Below are 25,140 nucleotides of genomic sequence, written 5' to 3'. Positions count from 1 at the left end.
CTAATCCCAACCATAACCCTAACCACACCCCGAACCCTGACACACCCCTAACCCTAATCCCAACCGTAAATGTAATCCAAACCCTATCGGTAACTTTAGCCCCATCCCTAACTTTAGTCCCAACCCTAACCCTAACTTTAGCCCTAACCCTAACTTTAGCCCCAACCTTAACCCTAATGGGAAAATGGAAATAAATACATTTTTTTATTTTATTATTTTTCTCTAACTAAGGGGGTGATGAAGGGGGGGTTGACTTACTATTTATAGCGGGTTTTGTAGCGTATTTTTATGACTGGCAGCTGTCACACACTAAAAGACACTTTTTATTGCAAAAAATTGTTTTTGCATCTCCACATTTTGAGAACTATAATTATTCCATATTTTGGTCCACAGATTCATGTGAGGTCTTGTTTTTTGCGGGACGAGTCAACGTTTTTATTGGTACCATATTCAGGCACATGACATTTTCTGATTGCTTTTTATTCCGATTTTTGTGAGGCAGAATGACCAAAAACCAGCAATTCATTAATTTCTTTTGGGGGGCGTTTATACTGTTGAACGTTTGGTAAAATGGATAAAGCAGTTTTATTTTTTGGGTCAGTATGATTACATGGATACCTCATTTATATAATTTTGTTTCATGTTTTGGCGCATTTATACGATAAAAGCTATTTTATATAAAAAATAATAATTTTTGCATTGCTTTATTCTGAGGACTATAACTTTTTATTTTTCCGCTGATGATGCTGTATGGCAGCTCGTTTTTGCGGGACAAGATGACGTTTTCAGCGGTACCATGTTTTTTTATATCCGTCTTTTTGATCACATGTTATTCCACATTTTGTTCGGCGGTATGATAATAAAGTGTTGTTTTTTGCCTGTTTTTTTTTACGGTGTTCACTGAAGGGGTTAACTAGTGGGGCAGTTTTAAAGGTCGGGTCGTTACGGACGCGGCGATACTAAATATGTGTGCTTTTATTGTTTTTTTTTTATTTAGATAAAGAAATGTATTTACAAGAATTTTTTTTCTTTATTTAGGATTTTTTTTTTACACATGTAAATATTTTTTTTACTTGTTTACTTTGTCCCAGGGAGGACATGACTATATAGTGTCAGATCACTGATCTGACACTTTGCAGTGCACTGTGTCAGATCAGCGATCTGACAGGCACTGCAGGGGGGCTTCCCGGCACCTGCCCTGAGCAGGCGCTTGCAAGCCGCTTCCCTGCAGGACCCGGAAGGAGCCCCGCGGCCATTTTAGATCTGGGGCCTGCAGGGATGAGGACGGAGGAGACCCTCGAAGCAATGCGATCACATTGCGTTGCTTCGAGGGTCTCAGGGAAGCACGCAGGGAGCTCCCTCCCTGCGCGATGCTTCCCTATGCCGCCAGAACGCTGCAATTGCAGTGTTCCGGGGTTTAATGTGCCAGGAGCGGTCTGTGACCGCTCCTGGCACATAGTGCCGGATGTCATCTGTGATAGCCTGCTGACACCCAGCCCCGACCGGCCGCGCTCCCCTCGTGAGCGCGGCTGATCGATGATGACGTACTATCCCGTCGGTGGCCATACCACCCAGACCACCTCGACGGGATAATACATCATATGTCAGAAAGGGGTAAAACAATACAGGTCCCAACTGGTACAGGAGGCGAGAGGACCCTGCCCACGAGAGCTCACAATCTACAAGGTGTATAGTAGTTTATAGAGATGTGCACCATTGACAATGGGAAATATTTCTAAGAGGCATAACTGGGAACTGCACAAACACAGTTTGAGTTCCCTGTTCACACTGCGCTTATGCATTGTGTTCTGTCTGAATCCCTATGAAAACAGAAATCAGAAAGAACCCCCTTCCCCCGACAGTGCCATAGGCTGCTATGACACGAACCGAGTTCAAATGCTTTTTGTTTGTGCTTTTTTCTTGACAGTGTCTGTGTTTTCATATGGACACAGAAATGCTATATTTTTCGATTTGTCTGGAAAGAAATGAGTTTTTTAGTTAAAAAAAAGCAGAAACAGAATTAATTTGAACTTCATTCGTGTCATAGCTGTCTATGGCATAGTTGACGGTTCTACCTAAATCCCTATAAAATTGGGATTCAGGCAACACCACGAGACATAGTTTCTATGACCTATGTGAACAGCACCTAAGAACTAAAGCTCCAGGATTGTTACTTTATTAAGAGACACAAACACATCAAGAGTGAGTACCTAAACTACACATAAAGTCCCCAACAGGAGAGACGTGTATTACCTAACAGCAGCATTCAGGGGACTGGATGGCATACAGAACACAGGACTACACAATGGCATACTGTACAGTTGGGACCAACAGTTCTGAGACTGACACAAATTTTGGATCTCCACTTTGCACTGACGAGGGGTAGTACCCCAAAACACAGTGTCTGCAAATTGAGATTCTGGTTTGGCTATTATCCTAAATCATGTGACAAGGCTCGCTAAAGGGTCGACATTGACTGTTAGGATTGCTACTTCCAATAGGTGGCACTAGAGTTCGAGTCCTCTTCCTCTCTGAAGAGACAATTTGCATAATTAACATATTTCCCAGAGGAGCATTGCAGCTTTAAGTCTCCTCATCTCGGCATGCTTAGCATGTCAATCTCCGCAAGGAGAAACGATACTTCTTGGGTTTCCACAAAGTGTGCTGCTTCAGTTTTTAGTATGACAATTTGCACTGTCTAGATTGTTATGAAGAGTGATCAGATGAGCAGCAAATGTAAATCAGACATTTATTGGATCATTAAGAACATTAAATTGAGGTTAAATTGCTATAAAGACGGTGTCAGGGCGCCCAAGAAAGTCTAGCAAGTGCCAGGACCAGAGGCGTATCTAGGGGGGGGCACACGGTGCAAATGCCCAGGGCACAGCAGACAGTGGGGTGCAGTCTGGCCGCCTAATGCGAGTACAATTGAAGGTCTGACTGCCGAGTTAGAGCAAAGTCAGTAGCGTGACCAGGTCATGTGATCACACTGCTGACGTCACTCTCCGGCGCGGAGAGCATTGGGGGTAAGTGTTTCATGTTAGTGGAGCTGAAGACACTAAAGGTACCTTCACACTGAACAACTTAACAACGATATCGCTAGCGATCCGTGACGTTGCAGCGTCCTGGCTAGCTATATCGTTGTGTTTGACACGCAGCAGCGATCAGGATCCTGCTGTGACATTGCTGGTCGGAGCTAGAAGGCCAGCACCTTATTTCGTCGCTGGATCACCCGCTGACATCGCTGAATCGGCGTGTGTGACGCCGATCCAGCGATGTCTTCACTGGTAACCAGGGTAAACATCGGGTTACTAAGCGCAGGGCCGCGCTTAGTAACCCGATTTTTACCCTGGTTACCATTGTAAATGTAAAAAAAACCAAACACTACATACTTACATTCCGGTGTCTGTTGCGTCCCTCGCCGTCAGCTTCCCGCACTGACTGTAAGCGCCGGCCGTAAAGCACAGCGGTGACGTCACCGCTGTGCTCTGCTTTACGGCCGGCCCTCACAGTCAGTGCGGGAAGCTGACGGCGAGGGACGCGACAGACACTGGAATGTAAGTATGTAGTGTTTTTTCATTTTTACATTTACAATGGTAACCAGGGTAAATATCGGGTGCCAGAAAACCTTGATACATCTCTGGCCAGGACTGTCCCCTAAAGAGGATTCAACTACAAAATCGGTTCTGCTCCAGTGAACAGCTTTCTCAAGAATGACATTGCTTGCTTCCTTTCATAATCTTTGACCTTAATGTTTGTTTCTTTATTTTTAATGAAAATATATATACCTACCATAACAAGTTTTCCCATCTTTTCCCAGAGAGTAACCATGAAGGCAGCTACAGACGGTGGCACCATTAATGACTTTACAGCCTTGTTCACACATTGCAGATAAGCAGGTAAGAGAATAACCTTGGAACAAAAGAAATGTTTCAGGTTGCACAATTCGAGCAAAACCTCACAGATGATCAATGCTTCTTGTCAACTAGTAAATTAAAATAATTTCAGTATTAATATCGAAAAAGGAACCAACCTTTTCCCGATAGTCGCTTACTTTTACAGTCATGGCCAAAAGTGTTAGCACCGTTGAAATTGTTGCAAAAATTGAAGTTGGGGAATGAATGAAATCCAGGGAACAGAGCTTCGGTAACTAGCAGTGCCGTCACGGCAGCTGCGCCCCCTGGTGGCATGAACTCATATTAACTCTGTAGCATAAGAAAATATTCAGAAACTTTCCCACACTACAGAGTTCCTACCGCCAGGGGCCCAGCCTCGGTGACGGCACCCCTAGTCACCGAAGCTCCGTTCCCTGTATTTCATTCATTCCCCAGTCTTTCACAGCTGGGAGCATCCACATTAGCAGCGCTCCCGGTTGTAAATGTATTTAACCCCTTTACCCCCAAGGGTGGTTTGCACGTTAATGACCGGGCCAATTTTTACAATTCTGACCACTGTCCCTTTATGAGGTTATAACTCTGGAATGCTTCAACGGATGCCAGTGATTCTAACATTGTTTTCTCGAGACATATTGTACTTCATGACAATGGTAAAAATTCTTTGATAGTACCTGCGTTTATTTGTGAAAAAAACGGAAATTTGGCGAAAATTATGAAAATTTCGCAATTTTCCAACTTTGAATTTTTATGCAATTAAATCACAGAGATATGTCACATAAAATACTTAATAAGTAACATTTCCCACATGTCTACTTTACACCAGCACAGTTTTGGAACCAAAATCTTTTTTTGTTAGGGAGTTATAAGGGTTAAAAGTTGACCAGCAATTTCTCATTTCTACAACACCATTTTTTTTTAGGGACCACATCTCATTTGAAGTCATTTTGAGGGGTCTATATGATAGAAAATAACAAAGTGTGACACCATTCTAAAAACTACACCCCTCAAGGTGCTCAAAACCATATTCAAGAAGTTTATTAACCCTTCTGGTGCTTCACAGGAATTTTCTGAATGTTTAAATTAAAATGAACATTTAACTTTTTTTCACAAAAAATTTAATTCAGCTCCAATTTGTTTTATTTTACCAAGGGTAACAGGAGAAAATGGACCCCAAACATTGTTGTACAATTTGTCCTGAGTATGCCAATACCCCACATGTGGGGGTAAACCACTGTTTGGGCGCATGGCAGAGCTCGGAAGCGAAGGAGCGCCATTTGACTTTTCAATGCAAAATTGACTGGAATTGAGATGGGAAGCCATGTTTCGTTTGGAGAGCCCCTGATGTGCCTAAACATTGAAACCCCCCACAAGTGACACCATTTTGGAAAGTAGACCCCCTAAGGAACTTATCTAGAGGTGTGGTGAGCACTTTGACCCACCAAGTGCTTCACAGAAGTTTATAATGTAGAACCGTAAAAATAAAAAATCATATTTTTTCACAAAAATTATCTTTTCGCCCCCAATTTTTTATTTTCCCAAGGGTAAGAGAAGAAATTGGACCCCAAAAGTTGTTGTACAATTTGTCCTGAGTACGCTGATAGCCCATATGTGGGGGTAAACCACTGTTTGGGCGGATGGGAGAGCTCAGAATGGAAGGAGCGCCGTTTGACTTTTCAATGCAAAATTGACAGGAATTGAGATAGAACGCCATGTTGCGTTTGAAGAGCCACTGATGTGCCTAAACATTGAAACCCCCCACAAGTGACACCATTTTGGAAAGTAGACCCCCTAAGGAACTTATCTAGAGGTGTGGTGAGCACTTTGACCCACCAAGTGCTTCACAGAAGTTTATAATGCAGAGCCGTAAAAATAAACCAAAATTTTTTTCCCACAAAAATTATTTTTTTAGCCCCCAGTTTTGTATTTTCCCGAGGGTAACAGGAGAAATTGGACCCCAAAATTTGTTGCCCAATTTGTCCTGAGTGCGATGATACACCATATGTGGGGGAACCACTGTTTGGGCACATGGGAGGGCTCGGAAGGGAAGGAGTGCCATTTGAATGCAGACTTAGATGGAATGGTCTGCAGGTGTCACATTGCGTTTGCAGAGCCCCTAATGTACCTAAACAGTAGAAACCCCCCACAAGTGACACCATTTTGGAAAGTAGACCCCCTTAGGAACTTATCTAGATGTGTGCTGAGCGCTTTGACCCACCAAGGGCTTCACAGAAGTTTATAATGGAGAGCCGTAAAAATAAAACAAAAATTTTTTCCCACAAAAATTATTTTTTAGCCCCCAGTTTTGTATTTTCCCGAGGGTAACAGGAGAAATTCGACCCCACAATTTGTTGTCCAATTTGTCCTGAGTGCGCTGATACCCCATATGTGGGGGGGAACCACTGTTTGGGCGCATGGGAGGGCTCGGAAGGGAAGGAGCTCCATTTGGAATGAGGACTTAGATGGAATGGTCTGCAGGTGTCACTGTTATGAACTGGTGATTTAGAACCACAATGGACCTGGTGGTTAAGAGCACTGAAAATGACCTGCTAGTTACTAATAACATAGGACGAGCTCTGAGACGTGGGAACTCTGCTGACCGCAATCCCTAATCCTATCACACCACACTAGAGGTAGCCGTGGAGCGCTCCTGACCAGACCTAGGCGCCTCGGGCATAGCCTGAGAAACTAGCTAGCCTGAAGATAGAAAAATAAGCCTACCTTGCCTCAGAGAAATTCCCCAAAGGAAAAGGCAGCCCCCCACATATAATGACTGTGAGTAAAGATGAAAATACAAACACAGAGATGAAATAGATTTTAGCAAAGTGAGGCCCGACTTACTGAATAGACCGAGGATAGGAAAGATAGCTTTGCGGTCAGCACAAAAACCTACAAACAACCACGCAGAGGGCGCAAAAAGACCCTCCGCACCGACTAACGGTACGGAGGTGCTCCCTCTGCGTCCCAGAGCTTCCAGCAAGCAAAACAAACCAATATAGCAAGCTGGACAGAAAAAATAGCAAACAAAAGTAACACAAGCAGAACTTAGCTTATGCAGGGCAGACAGGCCACAAGAATGATCCAGGAGAGAGCAAGACCAACACTGGAACATTGACTGGAGGCCAGGAACAAAGAACTAGGTGGAGTTAAATAGAACAGCACCTAACGACTTAACCTCGTCACCTGAGGAAGGAAACTCAGAAGCCGCAGCCCCACTCACATCCACCAAAGGAAGCTCATGGACAGAACTAGCCGAAGTACCACTCATGACCACAGGAGGGAGCCTGACCACAGAATTCACAACATGTCACATTGCATTTGCAGAGCCCCTAATGTACCTAAACAGTAGAAACCTCCCACAAGTGACACCATTTTGGAAACTAGACCCCCTAAGGAACTCATCTAGATGTGTTGTGATAGCTTTGAACCCCCAAGTGTTTCACTACAGTTTGTAACGCAGAGCCGTAAAAATTAAAAAAAAAAAATCTTTCCCCCCAAAATTATTTTTTAGCCCCCAGTTTTGTATTTTCCCGAGGGTAAGAGGAGAAATTCGACCCCAAAAGTTGTTGTCCAATTTGTCCTGAGTACGCTGATACCCCGTATGTTGGGGGGAACCACCGTTTGAGCGCATGGCAGACCTCGGAAGGGAAGGAGCGCCATTTGGAATGCAGACTTAGATGGAATGGTCTGCAGACGTCACATTGCGTTTGCAGAACCCCTAATGTACCTAAACAGTAGAAACCCCCCACAAGTGACCCCATATTGGAAACTAGACCCCCCAGGGAACTAATCTAGATGTGTTGTGAGAACTTTGAACCCCCAAGTGTTTCACTACAGTTTATAACGCAGAGCCGTGAAAATAAAAAATCTTTTTTTTTCCCACAAAAAATATTTTTTAGCCCCCAGGTTTGTATTTTACCAAGGGTAACAGGAGAAATTGGACCCCAAATGTTGTTGTCCAACTTGTCCTGAGTACGCTGATACCCCATATGTTGGGGTAAACCCCTGTTTGGGCACACGGGAGAGCTCGGAAGGGAAGAAGCACTGTTTTACTTTTTCAACGCAGAATTGGCTGGAATTGAGATCGGACGCCATGTCGCGTTTGGAGAGCCCTTGATGTGCCTAAACAGTGGAAACCCCACAATTATAACTGAAACCCTAATCCAAACACATCCCTAACCCTAATCCCAACAGTAACCCTAACCACACCTCTAACCCTGACACACCCCTAACCCTAATCCCAAACCTATTATATGTAATCTAAACCCTAACTGTAACTTTAGCCCCAACCCGAACCCTAACTTTAGCCCCAACCCAAACTGTAGCCCTAACCCTAACCCTAGCCCTAACCCTAGCCCTAACCCTAGCCCTAACCCTAACCCTAGCCCTAGCCCTAACCCTAACCCTAGCCCTAACCCTAACCCTAGCCCTAACCCTAGCCCTAACCCTAGCCCTAGCCCTAGCCCTAGCCCTAACCCTAGCCCTAGCGGGAAAATGGAAATAAATACATTTTTTTAATTTTTCCCTAACTAAGGGGGTGATGAAGGGGGGTTTGATTTACTTTTATAGTGGGTTTTTTAGCGGATTTTTATGATTGGCAGCCGTCACACACTGAAAGACGCTTTTTATTGCAAAAAATTTTTTTTGCGTTACCACATTTTGAGAGCTATAATTTTTCCATATTTTGGTCCACAGAGTCATGTGAGGTCTTGTTTTTTGCGGGACGAGTTGACGTTTTTATTGGTAACATTTTCGGGCATGTGACATTTTTTGATCGCTTTTTATTCCGATTTTTGTGAGGCAGAATGACCAAAAACAGCTATTCATGAATTTCTTTTGCTGGAGGCGTTTATACCGTTCCGCGTTTGGTAAAATTAATAAAGCAGTTTTACTCTTCGGGTCAGTACGATTACAGCGACACCTCATTTATATCATTTTTTTATGTTTTGGCGCTTTTATACGATAAAAACTATTTTATAGAAAAAATAATTATTTTTGCATCACTTTATTCTCAGGACTATAACTTTTTTTATTTTTTTGCTGATGATGCTGTATGGTGGCTCGTTTTTTGCAGAACAAGATGACGTTTTCAGCGGTACCATGGTTATTTATATCTGTCTTTTTGATCGCGTGTTATTCCACTTTTTGTTCGGCTGTATGATAATAAAGCGTTGTTTTTTGCCTCGTTTTTTTTTTTTTTCTTACGGTGTTTACTGAAGGGGTTAACTAGTGGGCCAGTTTTATAGGTCGGGCCGTTACGGATGCGGCGATACTAAATATGTGTACTTTTATTGTTTTTTTTTTTTATTTAGATAAAGAAATGTATTTATGGAAATAAAATTTTTTTTTTTTTCATTATTTTGGATTTTTTTTTTTTTCATCTTTTTTTTACACATTTGAAAAAAAATTTTTTAACTTTTTTACTTTGTCCCAGGGGTGGACATCACAGATCGGTGATCTGACAGTTTGCACAGCACTCTGTCAGATCACCGATCTGAGAGCAGTGCAGGCTGCTTCACAGTGCCTGCTCTGAGCAGGCTCTGTGAAGCCACCTCCCTCCCTGCAGGACCCGGATCCGCGGCCATCTTGGATCCGGGTCTGGAACAGGCAGGGAGGGAGGTAAGACCCTCGCAGCAACGCGATCACATCGCGTTGCTGCGGGGGGCTCAGGGAAGCCCGCAGGGAGCCCCCTCCCTGCGCGATGCTTCCCTGCACCGCCGGCACATCGCGATTATCTTTGATCGCGGTGTGCCAGGGGTTAATGTGCCGGGGGCGGTCCGTGACCGCTCCTGGCACATAGTGCCGGATGTCAGCTGCGATAGGCAGCTGACACCCGGCCGCGATCGGCGGCGCTCCCCCCGTGAGCGCCGCCGATCGCGCTGGACGTACTATCCCGTCCATGGTCATAGGGGCCCACCCCACATGGACGGGATAGTACGTCCGATGTTAGAAAGGGGTTAACCACTTGAGATGGATTTACAGCTTGGGACTGTACAACGGACAGGTAAGGTATAGTGTTGTTTTTAATTTTTTTTTTTTTACAGGAGAAGGAGAGTCTTCAGTTGAATTGAAAGTACAATAAAGATAATGAAAGCTGTGTGTTTATTTATTTCATTAAAATACTTTCTTCTTAATGTGTGTGTGTTTTTTTTAACCCTTTCAGACAAGTGGCTTAATAATGGATAGTCATCTTATTGACACCTCTCCATTATTATCAAGTCTTAAACTATTATTAACCCCATTATTAACCCCTTATTACACCATCTGCCAATGCTACAGGTCAGTGGGAAGAGAGAGGCTAAGTGCCGGTATAGGCACATCTTACAGATGCACCTTTTCTGGGGTGGCTGGGGGCAGATGTTTTTAGCCAGGGGGGCCAATAACCATGGACCCTCTCCAGGCTATTAATATCTGCCCTCAGTAACTGGCTTTCCCTTTCTGGTCGGAGAAAATTGCGCGAGAGCCCACGCCAGTTTTTTCCGTGAATTAACCCTTTAATTTAACACCTAGAGCTCCCAAATTTTGCACACAAACACTACTAACATTATTAGTGAGGGATATATAAAAATATAACGGATATGCAATGGTTTACTGCAGAGGTGTCAAACTGCATTCCTCAAGGTCCGCAAACAGGTCATGTTTTCAGGATTTCCTTGTACTGCACAGGTGATAATTTAATCACCTACACACATAATGATTGCAGCACCTTGTGCAATGCTAAGGAAATCTTGAAAATACGCATGGTTTGCAGCCCTCGAGGAATGCAGTTTGACACCCCTGGTTTACTGTATGTAAACCATGTCTCATATCCTGTCGGATTCGGTAATGATTTAGCAAAAGCCGACAATTGAATCAACGGCTTTTTTGCTGTCTAGCGCTGTATGAAATATAAATATACATACAGGTATATGTGTGTCAATGACATATATTTATATATATACAGTACCTATACTATGTGTAGACATTTATTTTATCTATTCTATTGCAACCTGTCAGTGTGATTTTACTGTACACCGCACTGAATTGCCAGCTTTTCTATAGAACACCAATGCGTATTTCTCGCAAGTCACACATATGGTCCGTGTGTAATCTGTATTTTTCTCGCACCCATAGACTTGCATTGGTGTATTTTAGGCGTAATACAGTGACAAATGCACCATGCTGCGATTTCCTACGCACGTATAATACGGCCAAGAAAACCATGGATGATAGGAGCTGCCCCATAGTTTAACATTGGTCCGAGTGCTATGCGATTTTTTAGCACATAGCACTTGTCCGTATTATGGACTAGTGTGACACCGGCCTTATGCTCTTTCTCCCATCATCCCCCTGCCAGGGGATACAGGCTGCCTAATGGGGTGCATTATACTATGCTGGCTGCCTAATGGGGGTGCATTATACTATACTGGCTGCCTAATGGGGGTGCACTATACTATACAGACTGCCTAATGGGGGTGCAATATATTGTACTGGCTGCCTAATGGGGGTGCATTATACTGTACTGGTTGCCTATGGGGAGTGCATTATACTGCACTGGTTGCCTATAGGGAGTGCATTATACTATACAGGCCTATGGGGAGTGCATTATACTATACAGGCCTATGGGGAATGCATTATACCATACAGGCCTATGGAGAATGTATTATACTATATTGAGGACTATCTGACACATTATACTATATGGAGGCTATCTAGGGGGCCATCATACAGTGTGGGGATTACAGTGAAGATGCAATCACACAGTGTTGGGGCCATCAAGCAGTTTGGGGGCAAGTAAGGGGTCAGTATACTGTGTGGGGGTACATTACAGTGAGGAGGCATCATGTTATCTATAAGATAGCATCATGCTGTGTATAGGGGAGCTGTACAGGGGGAGACTCGGGACATTAATCAGTGTTAAGTGGGCACTTATTGTTATAGGGGAACTCAGGTTACTGTGACTGTCAAAGGAGCACACAGGGCATTATTACTTTCTAGGTAGCAAAATGTGGGCATTGTTTTCTAGGGCACTTGCACACGGCATTACTATATTTAAGAGGGTTGCTTTGGAATTTAGAGGGCACAGAAAACCACACAGCAGGTGCAGTAATAGGGACACATATGGCAACAGCATTAGGGTACTAGTAGGATGATGAGTTTGTGCAGGTAGGGAATAGATGGTGACGTGCTGAAAATATAAGAAGTGAAATGTGTCTTTGTTGTATTCTCTGCAGACGAGTCCTGGGTGGAAGATTTTGTGTCAGTCTGGGCCAGATGGAAATGACCGGAAAAGTGGACAACTTCATCAGAAACAACATCAGCGGTAAGTCACCATCTGTAACTGTGCTGTGATCTCTTACATTTTCTGCAGGGCTGGTATCTACCACTGACCATATGGCGGTAATATCAATGTTGCTCTTTGTATAGAGATTTTTACCAGTAACAGCGCGGTCATCTGCTGAGATTCTCCTCCACTATTAGAGTGCGTCACCCAGTTGTAATCAAGGTTACCTGGTTAGGGGCCCACTCAGAAGCTTCGCCCCCTGAACCAAAACCCTAGCTACGCCTCTGACGTACAGGGCCGCATCCGGCGGGCTCTGCGTAACCGGACAAGCGGCTCATCTTTCCATACCGCAGCATGTCTATTTACCTTGCGGAGACGCTCCGTCTCTGCAAAATAAATAACACAGTCTATGAATACGATGCGGTTATTCCGCATGTGTTCAATGAGCACATCCGGAATCACTGTGCATAGAACAGGGGGTGTCGCTTTGGGCGGAGAGGTGTATCCGCTGCATCCAAATCGCTGGGTTTCCTGAACGTGGAAACATAGCCTTAATTGTAACTCATTCTCTTTTGCATGTTTCAATAAGGTGGGCCCATGGTAACCTGTATCTCCCCTCCACACAGTGACACATGTGGGATCGCAAGGTTCCCTCTTATCTCTAGACTAGGGGTCCTCATACACAGGGTAGCCCATGGAGAAGAGTGATTGGTTACCTCCTTCAGTCCCATAGACATTGGTATAGCGGTAGCCCTCAAGAGACCACCACTCCATTCAACGACCACCGCTCCATTCCAATCAACATTAGACTGGTCATCTGGAAATTCTAGCAAATGCCAGATAGGTGGTCTGGTGGTGGGCCGCATTGGCCTACAACACTCATAATATTATATGGAGGACGATGGGGGTGCATTATACTTCTTATATGGATCCCCATGACTTCTGTGTAAACCTTTGATGAGTATAATGGTTTATTTTCTTTTATACGTTACAGAACAACGGCAGTACGGGAGACAAGTATATACCAGGATGGGGCACCGGATAGTTACGCCACTGAGGTCAGATTATACAACATTGCAACAAAGCTATAGAGTGCAAAATGAATAGGGAAAATGTGAATTTGGGTGCATAAATATTTTGGCATGGGGGGCCCCATATTAAACTTCGCACTGGGGCCCATAACTTTGTAGTTACGCCACTGGTCTGATCTCTTATGCCTCATGTTCCATTATCTACTACATTTACTTCTATAGTTCTACCAACAGATTTGCTACCCACCTTTCTCTTCCATTTCTCGATCATGTTCACTGGTATAATGATCTGAAATGAGACAATACCTCAGAATTGTGGAAATTCTTAGTGACTAGATAGAAAACACTTGGGTAATTTATGCCATTACCAGTACATGTGATGCCATGATGACCATCTCTGCAGGAACACACATTAGGGGCAATACAAAATCCACTGCCACATCCATAAGCACAAAGAGCTACAAAATAAAGATAAGCCATGTGCATAGTCAGTGTTACTCTTAGAATTGTCATTAAATAGATAAATTTGCAATCAAAATTATCCAGACCCTTCTACAAATTAATTTTATCAGCAAAATTTACAAACATTCTACTGTTTGCAATAAAACAATAAAATAGTGTAAATCGCTCAACACAAGTAATATAACGAGTGGTTTCTCCAAATTCAGGACAAGAAGACACATTTACTGACTGCTGTATTCTCAGAATTAATCACCCCCTATATGACAAGTACCTTTAACATTTAGTAGACCACCTTTGTCTGTAATGTCTTGCTGCAAATGTGATGCACAGCTAGAGACCAGCTTCTGGTAGCGTTACTGACGAATCTTATCCCATTCCTCATTGGAAATGGCTTCCAGTTCAGTAATACCTTGGGTTTGTATACACCAATGCCTTCTACACATCCCGCCACTCCAGAATCTTCCAAGCTGAAACCAAGCCTCAGTGAACTCTGAGGTATGCTTTGGACCATTGCCTTGATGGAAGGTTCATTGACACCCAAGCCTCAGTTTCCTCACAGAAGGTATGACATTTTCTCCCAGGCTTTCCTGATACCTGGTTAAATTCATCTAACTTTGCACATGCTGCATTCTTCCAACGCCATAGGAAGCAAAGCAGCCCCAGACCATCACCAAGCCACCACCATGAGCAACTGTAGCCATCACCGAGCCACCACCATGACCAACTGTACGAATTGCCGAGCCACCACCATGGGCAACTGAGCTACCACCATGCTTATCCCTTTTCCAAAAATTTCCTCTCAGAATCTAAGATTCATTATAAAAATCAACTTCAGACGTACAATTTTTACGAATCCAGCAGAACTGGCCATAAGGTATGTTTTTCACCCAACGAGGTAGATGTCCACTGGAAAAATCAGGATATCTGTTGACATCTCCCTGTTTAAAATGGATACAGGTCCAAACAGGTAGATGACAACAGCTATCCAGTATTCTTAGGGGGAGATCTTTTGAAAAATGATACCACAAACAGCTTATATAAGATGCCTATGGATAAACGAGAAGGTTAAGACAAAAAGATTATTTAGCTAAGATTGCTACAAGATCTGAGAAGACAGAATGTTTTGGGGAAAATAGATTTCAACTTTTAATAGTTAAATAGGTGGTCGGCGCTCATAGCGAGCATTTCTGCTACATACAGGCAATCTGATCATTGCCTGTGTGTAGCAGAGCCGATCAAAGTATTGCAGCTTCTAGTCTCCCATGGAGACTATTGAAGCATGCAAAAAGTAAGAAAAAGTTTAAAAAAATATTTAAAAAAATAAAAATGTTAGTTCAAATCACCCCCCTTTCGCCCCATTCAAAATAAAACAATAAAAAAAATCAAATAAGCACATATGTGGTATCGCCACGTTCAGAATCACCCGCTCTATCAATATAAAAAGGAATTCATCCAATCACTAAACGGCGCAACGAAAAAAAAAGTAAAAACACCAAAATTATGTTTTTTTGGTCGCCTCTACATTGCAATAAAATACAATAAATAGCGATCAAAAGATCGTATCTACACGAGAATAGTATCGAACGTCGGCTTGGTGTGCAAAAAATAAGCCGTCACCCAGTCGCAGGTCAAGAAAAATGGAGACACTACAGGACTCCAAAAATGGCGCTTTTTTTGTTTGTTTTTTTACAAATTTTTGAGGTTTTTTTCACCATTTAAATAAAAAAGAATCTATACAGCGCCTTGCGAAAGTATTCGGCTCCTGGAACTTTTCAATCTTTTCCCACATATCATGCTTCAAACATAAAGATACCAAATGTAATTTTTTGGTGAAGAATCAACAACAAGTGGAACACTATTGTGAAGTTGAACAAAATTTATTGGTTATTTTAAATTTTTGTGGAAATTCAAAAACTGAAAAGTGGGGCGTGCAATATTATTCGGCCCCTTTAACTTAATACTTTGCTGCGCCACCTTATTCTGTGATTACAGCTCCAAGTCGCTTGGGGTATGTCTCTATCAGTTTTGTACATCGAGAGACTGAAATTCTTGCCCATTCTTCTTTGGCAAACAGCTCAAGCTCAGTGAGGTTTGATGGAGATCGTTTGTGAACAGCAGTTTTCAGCTCTTTCCACGGATTCTCGATTGGATTGAGCTCTGGACTTTGACTTGGCCATTCTAACACCTGGATACGTTTATTTGTGAACCATTCCATTGTAGAATTTGCTTTATGTTTGGGATCATTGTCTTGTTGGAAGACAAATCTCCGTCCCAGTCTCAGGTCTTTTGCAGACTCCAACAGGTTTTCTTCAAGAATGGTCCTGTATTTGGCTCCATCCATCTTCCCATCAATTTTAACCATCTTCCCTGTCCCTGCTGAAGAAAAGCAGGCCCAAACCATGATGCTGCCACCACCATGTTTGACAGTGGGGATGGTGTGTTCAGGGTGATGAGCTGTGTTGCCTTTACGCCAAACATATCGTTTGGCATTGTTGACAAAAAGTTTGATTTTGGTTTCATCTGACCAGAACACCTTCTTCCACGTTTGGTGTGTCTCCCAGGTGGCTTGTTGCAAACTTTAAACAACACTTTTTATGGATATCTTTGAGAAATGGCTTTCTTCTTGCCACTCTTCCATAAAGGCCAGATTTGTGCAGTGTACGACTGATTGTTGTCCTATGGACAGACTGTCCCACCTCAGCTGTAGATCTCTGCAGTTCATCCAGAGTGATCATGGGCCTCTTGGCTGCATCTCTCATCAGTCTTCTCCTTGTTTGAGATGGAAGTTTAGAGGGACGGCCGGGTCTTGGTAGATTTGCAGTGGTATGATACTCCTTCCATTTCAATATGATCGCTTGCACAGTGCTCCTTGGGATGTTTAAAGTTTTGGAAATCATCTTGTATCCAAATCGGGCTTTAAACTTCTCCAAAACAGTATCACGGACCTGCCTGTTATGTACCTTGGTCTTCATGATGCTCTCTGTGCTTCAAACAGAACCCTGAGACTATCACAGAGCAGGTGCATTTATACGGAGACTTGATTACACACAGGTGGATGATATTTATCATCATTAGGCATTTAGGACAACATTGGATCATTCAGAGATCCACAATGAACTTCTGGAGTGAGTTTGCTGCACTGAAAGTAAGGGGGCCGAATAATATTGCACGCCCCACTTGTCAGATTTTGAATTTCCACAAAAATTTAAAACAACCAATAAATTTCTTTCAACTTCACAATTGTGTTCCACTTGTTGTTGATTCATCACCAAAAATTTACATTTGGTATCTTTAAGTTTCAAGCATGATATGTGGGAAAAGGTTGAAAAGTTCCAGGGAGCCGAATACTTTCGCAATGCACTGCATATGTTTGGAGTCTGTGAACTCGTAATGACCTGGAGAATCATAATGGTAGGTCAGTTTTAGCACTTAGTGAACATGGTAACAAATAAATAACTTTAGAATTGCTATTTTTTTGGAATTTCACCGCACTTTCACTGCAATTTTTTTCCTGTTTTCCAGTACACAATATGTTAAAATCAATGGTGTTGTTCAAAAGTACAACCCGCAAAAAACAAGCCCTCATATGGCCATATTGACTGAAAAATAAAAGAATTATGGCTCTGGGAAGAAGGGGAGTAAAAAACAGTAATTTAAAAACTGAAATACCCCTGGTCGTTAAGGGGTTAATATACACAAATGTATATTTAAAAAAAATCTAAATGCTATCATAAGAATTATGATCTAATATATCTCAAAATCTATATAAATCTGTCTAGCTGATGCACTGATATTTGGAAGACTGAGAAGGTTTCTGAAAAGTTTCCCCAAGTAGCAGTTGAATATGTTTCACCTGTTCTACTATTATCTACTGCTCAGGGCCGGACTGGCCATCAGGCACTCCTGGCAAATACCAGAAGGGCCGGTGCCAGGAGTGGGCTACTGCCGCTATCAGCGGCGCCAGCACCAACTCACCCCCCCCCCCGATCGCTCGCCCCTGCATTCAACTAAACCAGCATCTATGACGCAGGTACAGTTGAAAGTAATGACGGAGGAGAGAGCGTCCGCTGATGCTCCCTCTCCCATCATTCCCCGCTCTGCCTCGCGCTGACACCTGCTGTGTGGCCGGGCAGACTGCAGCTGCTGAGACCGGAGCCGGGAGCAGAGCGGGGCACGAGAAGAGGTGAGGAGAGTGTTTTTTTTTTTTTAATATATCAGTGAGTGATAACTGGATTGTGGGGCAATTGGGGGGGCTGTATTACATTCTATGGGGGTTGTGCTGTATTACGTTCTATGGGGGCTGTGCTGTATTACATTCTATGGGGGGGCTTTATTACATTCTACGGGGGCTGGCTGCATTACATTCTATGGGTGCTGTCTGCATTACATTCTATGGGGCTGGCTGCATTACATTCTATGGGGCTGGCTGCATTACATTCTATGGAGGATGGCTGAATTACATTACTGTATTACATTCTATGGGGGGGCTTTATTACATTCTGGGGGGGCTGGCTGCATTACATTCAATGGGGGCTGGCTGCATTACATTCTATGGGGGCTGGCTGCATTACATTCTATGGGGCTGGCTGCATTACATTCTATGGGGCTGCCTGCATTACATTCTATGGGGCTGGCTGCATTACATTCTATGGGGGCTGGCTGCATTACATTCTATGGGGGCTGGCTGCATTACATTCTATGGGGCTGGCTGTATTACATTGCTGTATTACATTCTATGGGGAGCTTTATTACATTCTATGGGGGCTGGCTGCATTACCTTCTATGGGGCTGGCTGCATTACATTCTATGGGGGCTGTCTGCATTACATTGCTGTATTACATTCTATGGGGGGCTTTATTACATTCTATGGGGGCTGGCTGCATTACATTCTCTGGGGACTGGCTGCATTACATTCTATGGGGCTGGCTGTATTACATTCTATGGTGGTTGGCTGCATTACATTCTATGGGGGCTGGCTGCATTACATTGCTGTATTACATTCTATGGGGGGCTTTATTACATTCTGTGGGGGCTTGCTGCATTACATTCTATGGGGGCTGGCTGCCTTACATTCTATGGGGCTGGCTGCATTACATTCTCTGGGGCTAGCTGCATAACATTCTCTGGGGCTAGCTGCATTACATTCTATGGGGCTAGCTGCATTACATTCTATGGGGGCTGGCTGCATTACATTGCTGTATTACATTCTATGGGGGCTGGCTGCATTACATTCTATGGGGGCTGGCTGCATTACATTTTATGGGGGCTGGCTGCATTGCATTCTTTGTGGGCTGTGCTGTATTACATTCTATGGGGGCTGTGCTGTATTAAATTCTATGGGGGGGCTGTATTACATTCTATGGGGGGCTGTATTACATTCTATGGGGGCTACATTATATTTCATGGGGGGTTGTATTATATTATGTGCGGAGGTGGGCTGTATTACATTCTATGGGGTGCTGTATTATATTCTATGGGGGCTGTATTATATTCTATGGGGCTGTATTACATTCTATGGGGGGCTGTATTATATTCTATGAGGGGTGATTGCATCATACTCTGTGAGGGGGCTACATTATATTCTATGGGGAGCTGGATTATACTATATGAGGAGGGCTGCATTGTATTCCATGGAGGGGCTACATTATATTCTATGAGGGGCGCATTATGCTCTATGAGGGGGCTACCATATATATGCAGTGGCTGCATTATACTATATGAGGGGGCTGCATTATATTCTCTGGGGTTTACATTATACTCAGGGGGCTACAATATATTCTGTGGGATGGCTACATTATACTCTGGAGTGGCATCATTATGCTATATGTGGGCTGCATTATACTGTAAAGAGGACTATGGGGAATACATTATACTATATGAAGAACTATGGGGTGCATTATACCATGGGAAGTGAATTGTACTACATGGATGACAATGGCCAGGCATAATACTATATGGAGCACTATGAGGAGTGTATTATACTATTTGGAGGACTGTGGCAGTACATTATACTATATGGAGGACTGAGGAGTGTATTATATTATATGGAGGACTGAGCAGTGTATTTTAATATTTGGAGGACTATGAGGAGTGTATTATACTATATGGAGGACTGAGGAGTGTGTTATACTATATGGAAGACTGAGGAGTGTATTATACTATATGGAGGACTGAGGAGTGTATTATACTATATGGAGAACTGAGGAGTGTATTATACTATATGGAGGACTGAGGTGCACAATACAATATATGAAGGACTATGAGGAGTGTATTATAGCATATAGAGGACTGAGGAGTGTATTATACTATATGGAGGACTGAGGAGTGTATTATACTATATGGAGGACTGAGGAGTGTATTATACTATATGGAGGAATGAGGAGTGTATTATACTATATGGAGTACTGAGGAGTGAATTATACTATATGGAGGACTGAGGTGCACATTATAATATATGGAGGACTATGGGGTGTATTATACTAAACAAGCAAAATGCTGCCTATTCATCGAGTGATTGGATTGTTTATGTGGGAACAGAAATCCTTGTTCTCAGCAGCACATCGCCGCTGTAAACTGTAGATGTGCTGCTGATAACATGATACTGTATGGGGACAGATTGATCTAATTGTGATTGTTCTGTTCCCTTCTTTCTTTCTCAGTTGGTGTAAAGAGGCCAGGAAACAAGCGAATGAATTCAGTATTGTCGATCACACTCATTTAACGGCCTGAGATCAGCGCATGTAAATACAACAGAAATGCTTCGCAGGGAGACCAGGCAAGGATGATGACAGTTGTAGTTAGCACCCGGCGCCTGGGAATAGCGCTAACTCTACTACTTTTCCCAGCCATCAGAGCATTTAATTCTGGTATGTGTTATGATTTTTAGGGTTGATGTCAGCTGTGTAATGTCAGCTGCTATCAATCCCTGGTGTAAGTAATGGAGAGGTGTCTATCAGACACCCCCAGTACTAGCCCAGACCTGGCGAGACCCAGGGACTCTGAAGAGCGGTGACGGTAGTGACAATACCGCTCTTCACAGTCGCCGAATGCAACGCAAGACCCGGAATATCTGAAGAGCGGTGACGTTACTGACGTCACCGCTCTTCAGAGTCACCGGGTCTCGTGCTGCGCAGCAGAACCAAAAGTGGCTGTAGGCAAAGATAATGGAGCATCAGAATGAGGTTCCATAGCCTTTGGTCGTCTCATCCCTTCATTATCTACGAGATCCAGTTATGCAGGTAAAGTAGCGGCTTTTCTTGGTACTGCAACTAAAAGCAATAAATAGGACCAAGCTGTAATGCTGAATACAGCTGTAGTTATATGTTATATAGTCGTGTTACACTCCCCTCACTTCTTGTAACCTACAAGTGTACAAAGATATTATACAGTCACCATGTAACAAGTGGGCCTGCGTAACTTCAAATGCCAGGGCTGAATTTTAGTCCCAATCCAGCCAGCCCTGCTACTACTGATTCATATGATTTATAGTGTTGACAAAACTAAGAAAAAAATGTTAGATGGCACAATTTAAAATTTATTCATATCATAAGCCATTAATTAACAGATTGCAGGAGACTTACGCTGCAGGCATAGTCCAGTGCCTGGAGAAACAGTCCAACCTGGACAACATCCATTGCCCATACCGGAGAAACACACATGAGGTCCAGAACGCATTCTGCAAGGTAAAGATAAAACTAGTGTAAAAAAAAATAATTAAAAAAATAATTTATATACATGTGTATATATATATATATATATATATATATATATATATATATACATATATATATATACTGTATATATATATATATATATATATATAGTGCTCAGCATAAATGAGTGAACTCACTTTGAAAAGTTAGATTTTAAAGGGAACCTGTCAGCAGGATTGTGCACAGTAACCCACAGACAGTGTCAGGTCGGTGCCGTTATACTGACTAGGGCTCATACCCAAAAAAAAACAGTCCGTAATCTGGACCGAAAAAACGGACAAGTGTCATGCGAGTATCATGCGAGTGTCATACGAGTACAATGCGATTTTCGCACCTAGCATCTGATTTACATCTGAGTGCAGTGCGATTGCTATCCGACTGCAAATCTTCATGGCTCGGGGGTGCCGTAGAAGCGCCACACCGGCGTGAAACGGCTGTCGTCTGAACCTGCGCACTCTTATCCTTGCACACCCCCGAGCCATGAAGATTTTAAACTATGACTGAATAAAGGACAAACCTGTTTTAAGGATCGGTGAGTGCTGCTTACCTTATTCTTCGTTTTATGGATATACACATATATATACAGTATATATATATATATATATATATATACTGTATATACATCTATTCTGTCAGTGACACACATATATATGTCTTTGTATTTCTTAGAGCGATAGATAGAAGAATAGCCAGTAATTCATTTGTCAGCATCTGTAAAATCACTGCAGGAGCTGACAGGATAGAAGAGATGGTTAACATACAGTAAATACATATAAAATAGATAGACATATAGATGTCAGTTACAAATACAATTAGTACAATGTCTGTGCAAATTACCTGACATGTATTTAATAAAATATTATTTATTGGAAAAAAATGGCGTGGGCTTCTGCACAATTTTCTAAACCAGCAGAGGGAAAGCCAGCGACTGGGGCAAATGTTTATAGCTTGGGAAGGGGGCAATATCCATGAAGCTTTCCAGGCTATTAATAACAGCTCACAGCTGTATACTTAGCTTTCACTGGCTATTAAAATGAGGGACCCACCAAAAAAATGATGTGGGGTTCCCCCATAATTAATAACCAGCAAAGGCTATGCAGACAACTGCGGGCTGATATTAATAGCCTAGGAAGGGGCCAAGGATACATCAGCACTCAGCCGCCCTTGAAAAGGCGCATCTCTAAGATGCGCCAATTCTGGCACTTAGCCTCGCTCTTTCCACTTGCCCTGTAGCGGTGGCAAGTGGGGTAATAGTTGTGGGGTTGATGTCACCTTTGTATTGAAAGGTGACATCAAGCCCATGGCTTAGTAATGGAGAGGTGTCAACAAGACACCTATCCATTACTAGTCCTATAGTTGGTACATGTTAAATAAAGACACAGGCAGAATAAACTCTTTTAATGAAATAAAACACAACACAGTTTTACCATTTTATTGTTACTCCTAATCCATGCAACACCCTCGATCTCCTGTAATAAAAGTAAAATAATAAACCAACAATATACACATACCTGTCCGTAGTTGTGTCCCACGCCGTAATCCATGTCTGGGGTATATACAGTTTTCAACCAAGACGGTGCCAAGATGCGACCGCTCTCGTGACCGCGACGTCATCGAAGGTCCTGCACTCACTGCATTCTTAGGAACGGAGGTAGACGCTTGCAGCGCTGAGAGCCAGGGTCCGTCGGAGGGGTGAGTATATCCATATTTTTTATTTTTATTCTTTATTTTTTACATGAATATGGATCCCATGGCCTGAAGGAGAGTCTCCTCTCCTTCAGACCCTGGGAACCATTCAGGATTGCTCCGTGCACCCGTACCCGGCATATAAGACGACCCCCGACTTTTGGGAAAATTTTTAGGGGTTAAAAAGTCGTCTTATACGCCGGAAAATACGGTATGTATTCTATGTGTATATTTCTATTCTATGTATTCTATTCTAACATGCCAGTGTGATTTTACTGTACACGGCACATGAATTACCGGCTTTTCAAAAGACACCGATGCATAAAAAACAGACAGTACTCGCATGGTGTGAGTGCTGTGCGTTTTTTTCTCACATCCATTGACTTACATTGGCGAGTCTCGTCCGAGATACGCAGCAATACGCAGCATGCTGAGATTTTTTTTCTCAGTCCGATTTCAGCTGAGAAAAAAATCGCAGATGAGACGTAACTCATTGAATAACATTGGTCAGAGTGCAATCCAATTTTTTATCGGATTGTACTCGTCCGTTTTTCTCGCAAATGAGTATGAGCCCTTAAAATGATACCTTGGTTGATGAAATCCGTCTTGTGGTTGTTGTTTAATCTTTAATTTCAGTTTTGAGTTAATGAGATTCTCGTGCTTCGGAGGGCCTGTGGAGGGGGGGGGGGCTTCATGTGGTGCTCTGCTTAGGTATTCATCTGTATGGCTTCTGACAGGTCACCCATTCCTCACTGACCTGCCTCCTAGTTTACATAATGAATATTATATATTTTAAAAAAAAATCACCTTCTGCAGGCAGGCGCCAGTGCCAGCACCTGCACTGCATCATGATCGCATCTATAATGTGTACGTAATTTTTTTTTTTGATGGTATACATTCATTCATAAAAAAATTAGTCTGAAAATGGCACAGGTCGCGCCTGCGCAATAGCAGCTATCAGTGAACCAATAGCTGCTGCGGTGCCATCTTTCTAGAGAAAAAATATTGCCTCCTACAAGATGGTGCTGCCGGCGCTTGCTCCGTAGCATCTATTGGATTGGATGGTATACATTCATTCATAAAAAAAAAAAATCAGCCTGAAAATGGTGCCAGCTGTGCCTGCACAGTAGCAGCTATCGGCGACCTGATAGTTGTTACAGTGCCGGCGCCTTCTTGCTAGAGAAAAAAACATTGTCTCCACTAAGCAACATCTATCGGCGATCTGATATATGCTACTGAACAGGGGCAGACTGATTTTTTTATATGAATTAATGTATACCATTCCAAAAAATAATTAAATACACATTATAGATGCAATCATGCTGCAGCGCAGGGGCCGCTGCTGGCGCAGCCCTGCAGAAGGTCATTTTTATCAAATATATATAACTAGATGGTGGCCCGATTCTGACGCATCGGGTATTCTAGAATATGCATGTCCACGTAGTATATTGCCCAGCCACGTAGTATATTGCGCAGCAACGTAGTATATTGCCCAGCTACGTAGTATACAGCACAGAGCCACTTAGTATATTGCCCAGCCATGTAGTATATTGCCCAGCTACGTAGTATACAGCACAGAGCCACGTAGTATATTGCCCAGTGACGTAGTATATTGCCCAGTGACGTAGTATATTGCCCAGTGACGTAGTATATTGCCCAGCCACGTAGTATATTGCCCAGTGATGTAGTATATTGCCCAGCCACGTGCTCCGGTAACGCTGGCATTAACCCTGTGTGAGGGCTGACTGGAGGGGAGTATGGAGCGGGCACTGACTGCGGGGAGGAAAGAGCGGCCATATTGCCGCCGGACTGCGCCCGTCGCTGATTGGTCGTGACAATGGTCGTGGGCGTTTTGCCACGACCAATCAGCGACTTGGATTCCATGACAGACAGAGGCCGCGACCAATGAATATCCGTGACAGAAAGACAGAAAGACAGACAGAAGGACAGACAGAAAGATGGAAGGGACCCTTAGACAATTATATAGTAGATATTCATTATGTAAACTTGGGGCAAGTGAGTGATCTATCAGAAGCCATGCACATGAATACCTAATCAGAGCACCACATGAAGCCCCCCATAGGCCGCCCCGG

The 25,140-nt window shown here is 43.1% G+C and overlaps 1 protein-coding gene across 1 annotated transcript in view; it reads right to left on the bottom strand.

Annotated features, from left to right (window-relative positions):
- VWCE (von Willebrand factor C and EGF domains) overlaps nt 1–25,140 on the bottom strand; it is a 152,136-nt gene that overhangs the window by 117,279 nt on the left and 9,717 nt on the right. Inside the window, exons 2-5 of the mRNA XM_069740406.1 lie at nt 21,230–21,324; nt 13,556–13,645; nt 13,435–13,476; nt 3,793–3,912 (exon numbers count right to left, since the gene is read on the bottom strand). Of these exons, the coding sequence (XP_069596507.1) occupies nt 3,793–3,912; nt 13,435–13,476; nt 13,556–13,645; nt 21,230–21,324 (347 nt within the window). The remainder of the gene's footprint in view (nt 1–3,792; nt 3,913–13,434; nt 13,477–13,555; nt 13,646–21,229; nt 21,325–25,140) is intronic.

This window comes from Ranitomeya imitator, chromosome 9 (assembly GCF_032444005.1).
Source record: "Ranitomeya imitator isolate aRanImi1 chromosome 9, aRanImi1.pri, whole genome shotgun sequence".
NCBI lineage: Eukaryota > Metazoa > Chordata > Amphibia > Anura > Dendrobatidae > Ranitomeya > Ranitomeya imitator.
Note: the sequence above shows the minus strand (reverse complement) of the source record. Positions and strands in the feature narration are given on the sequence as shown.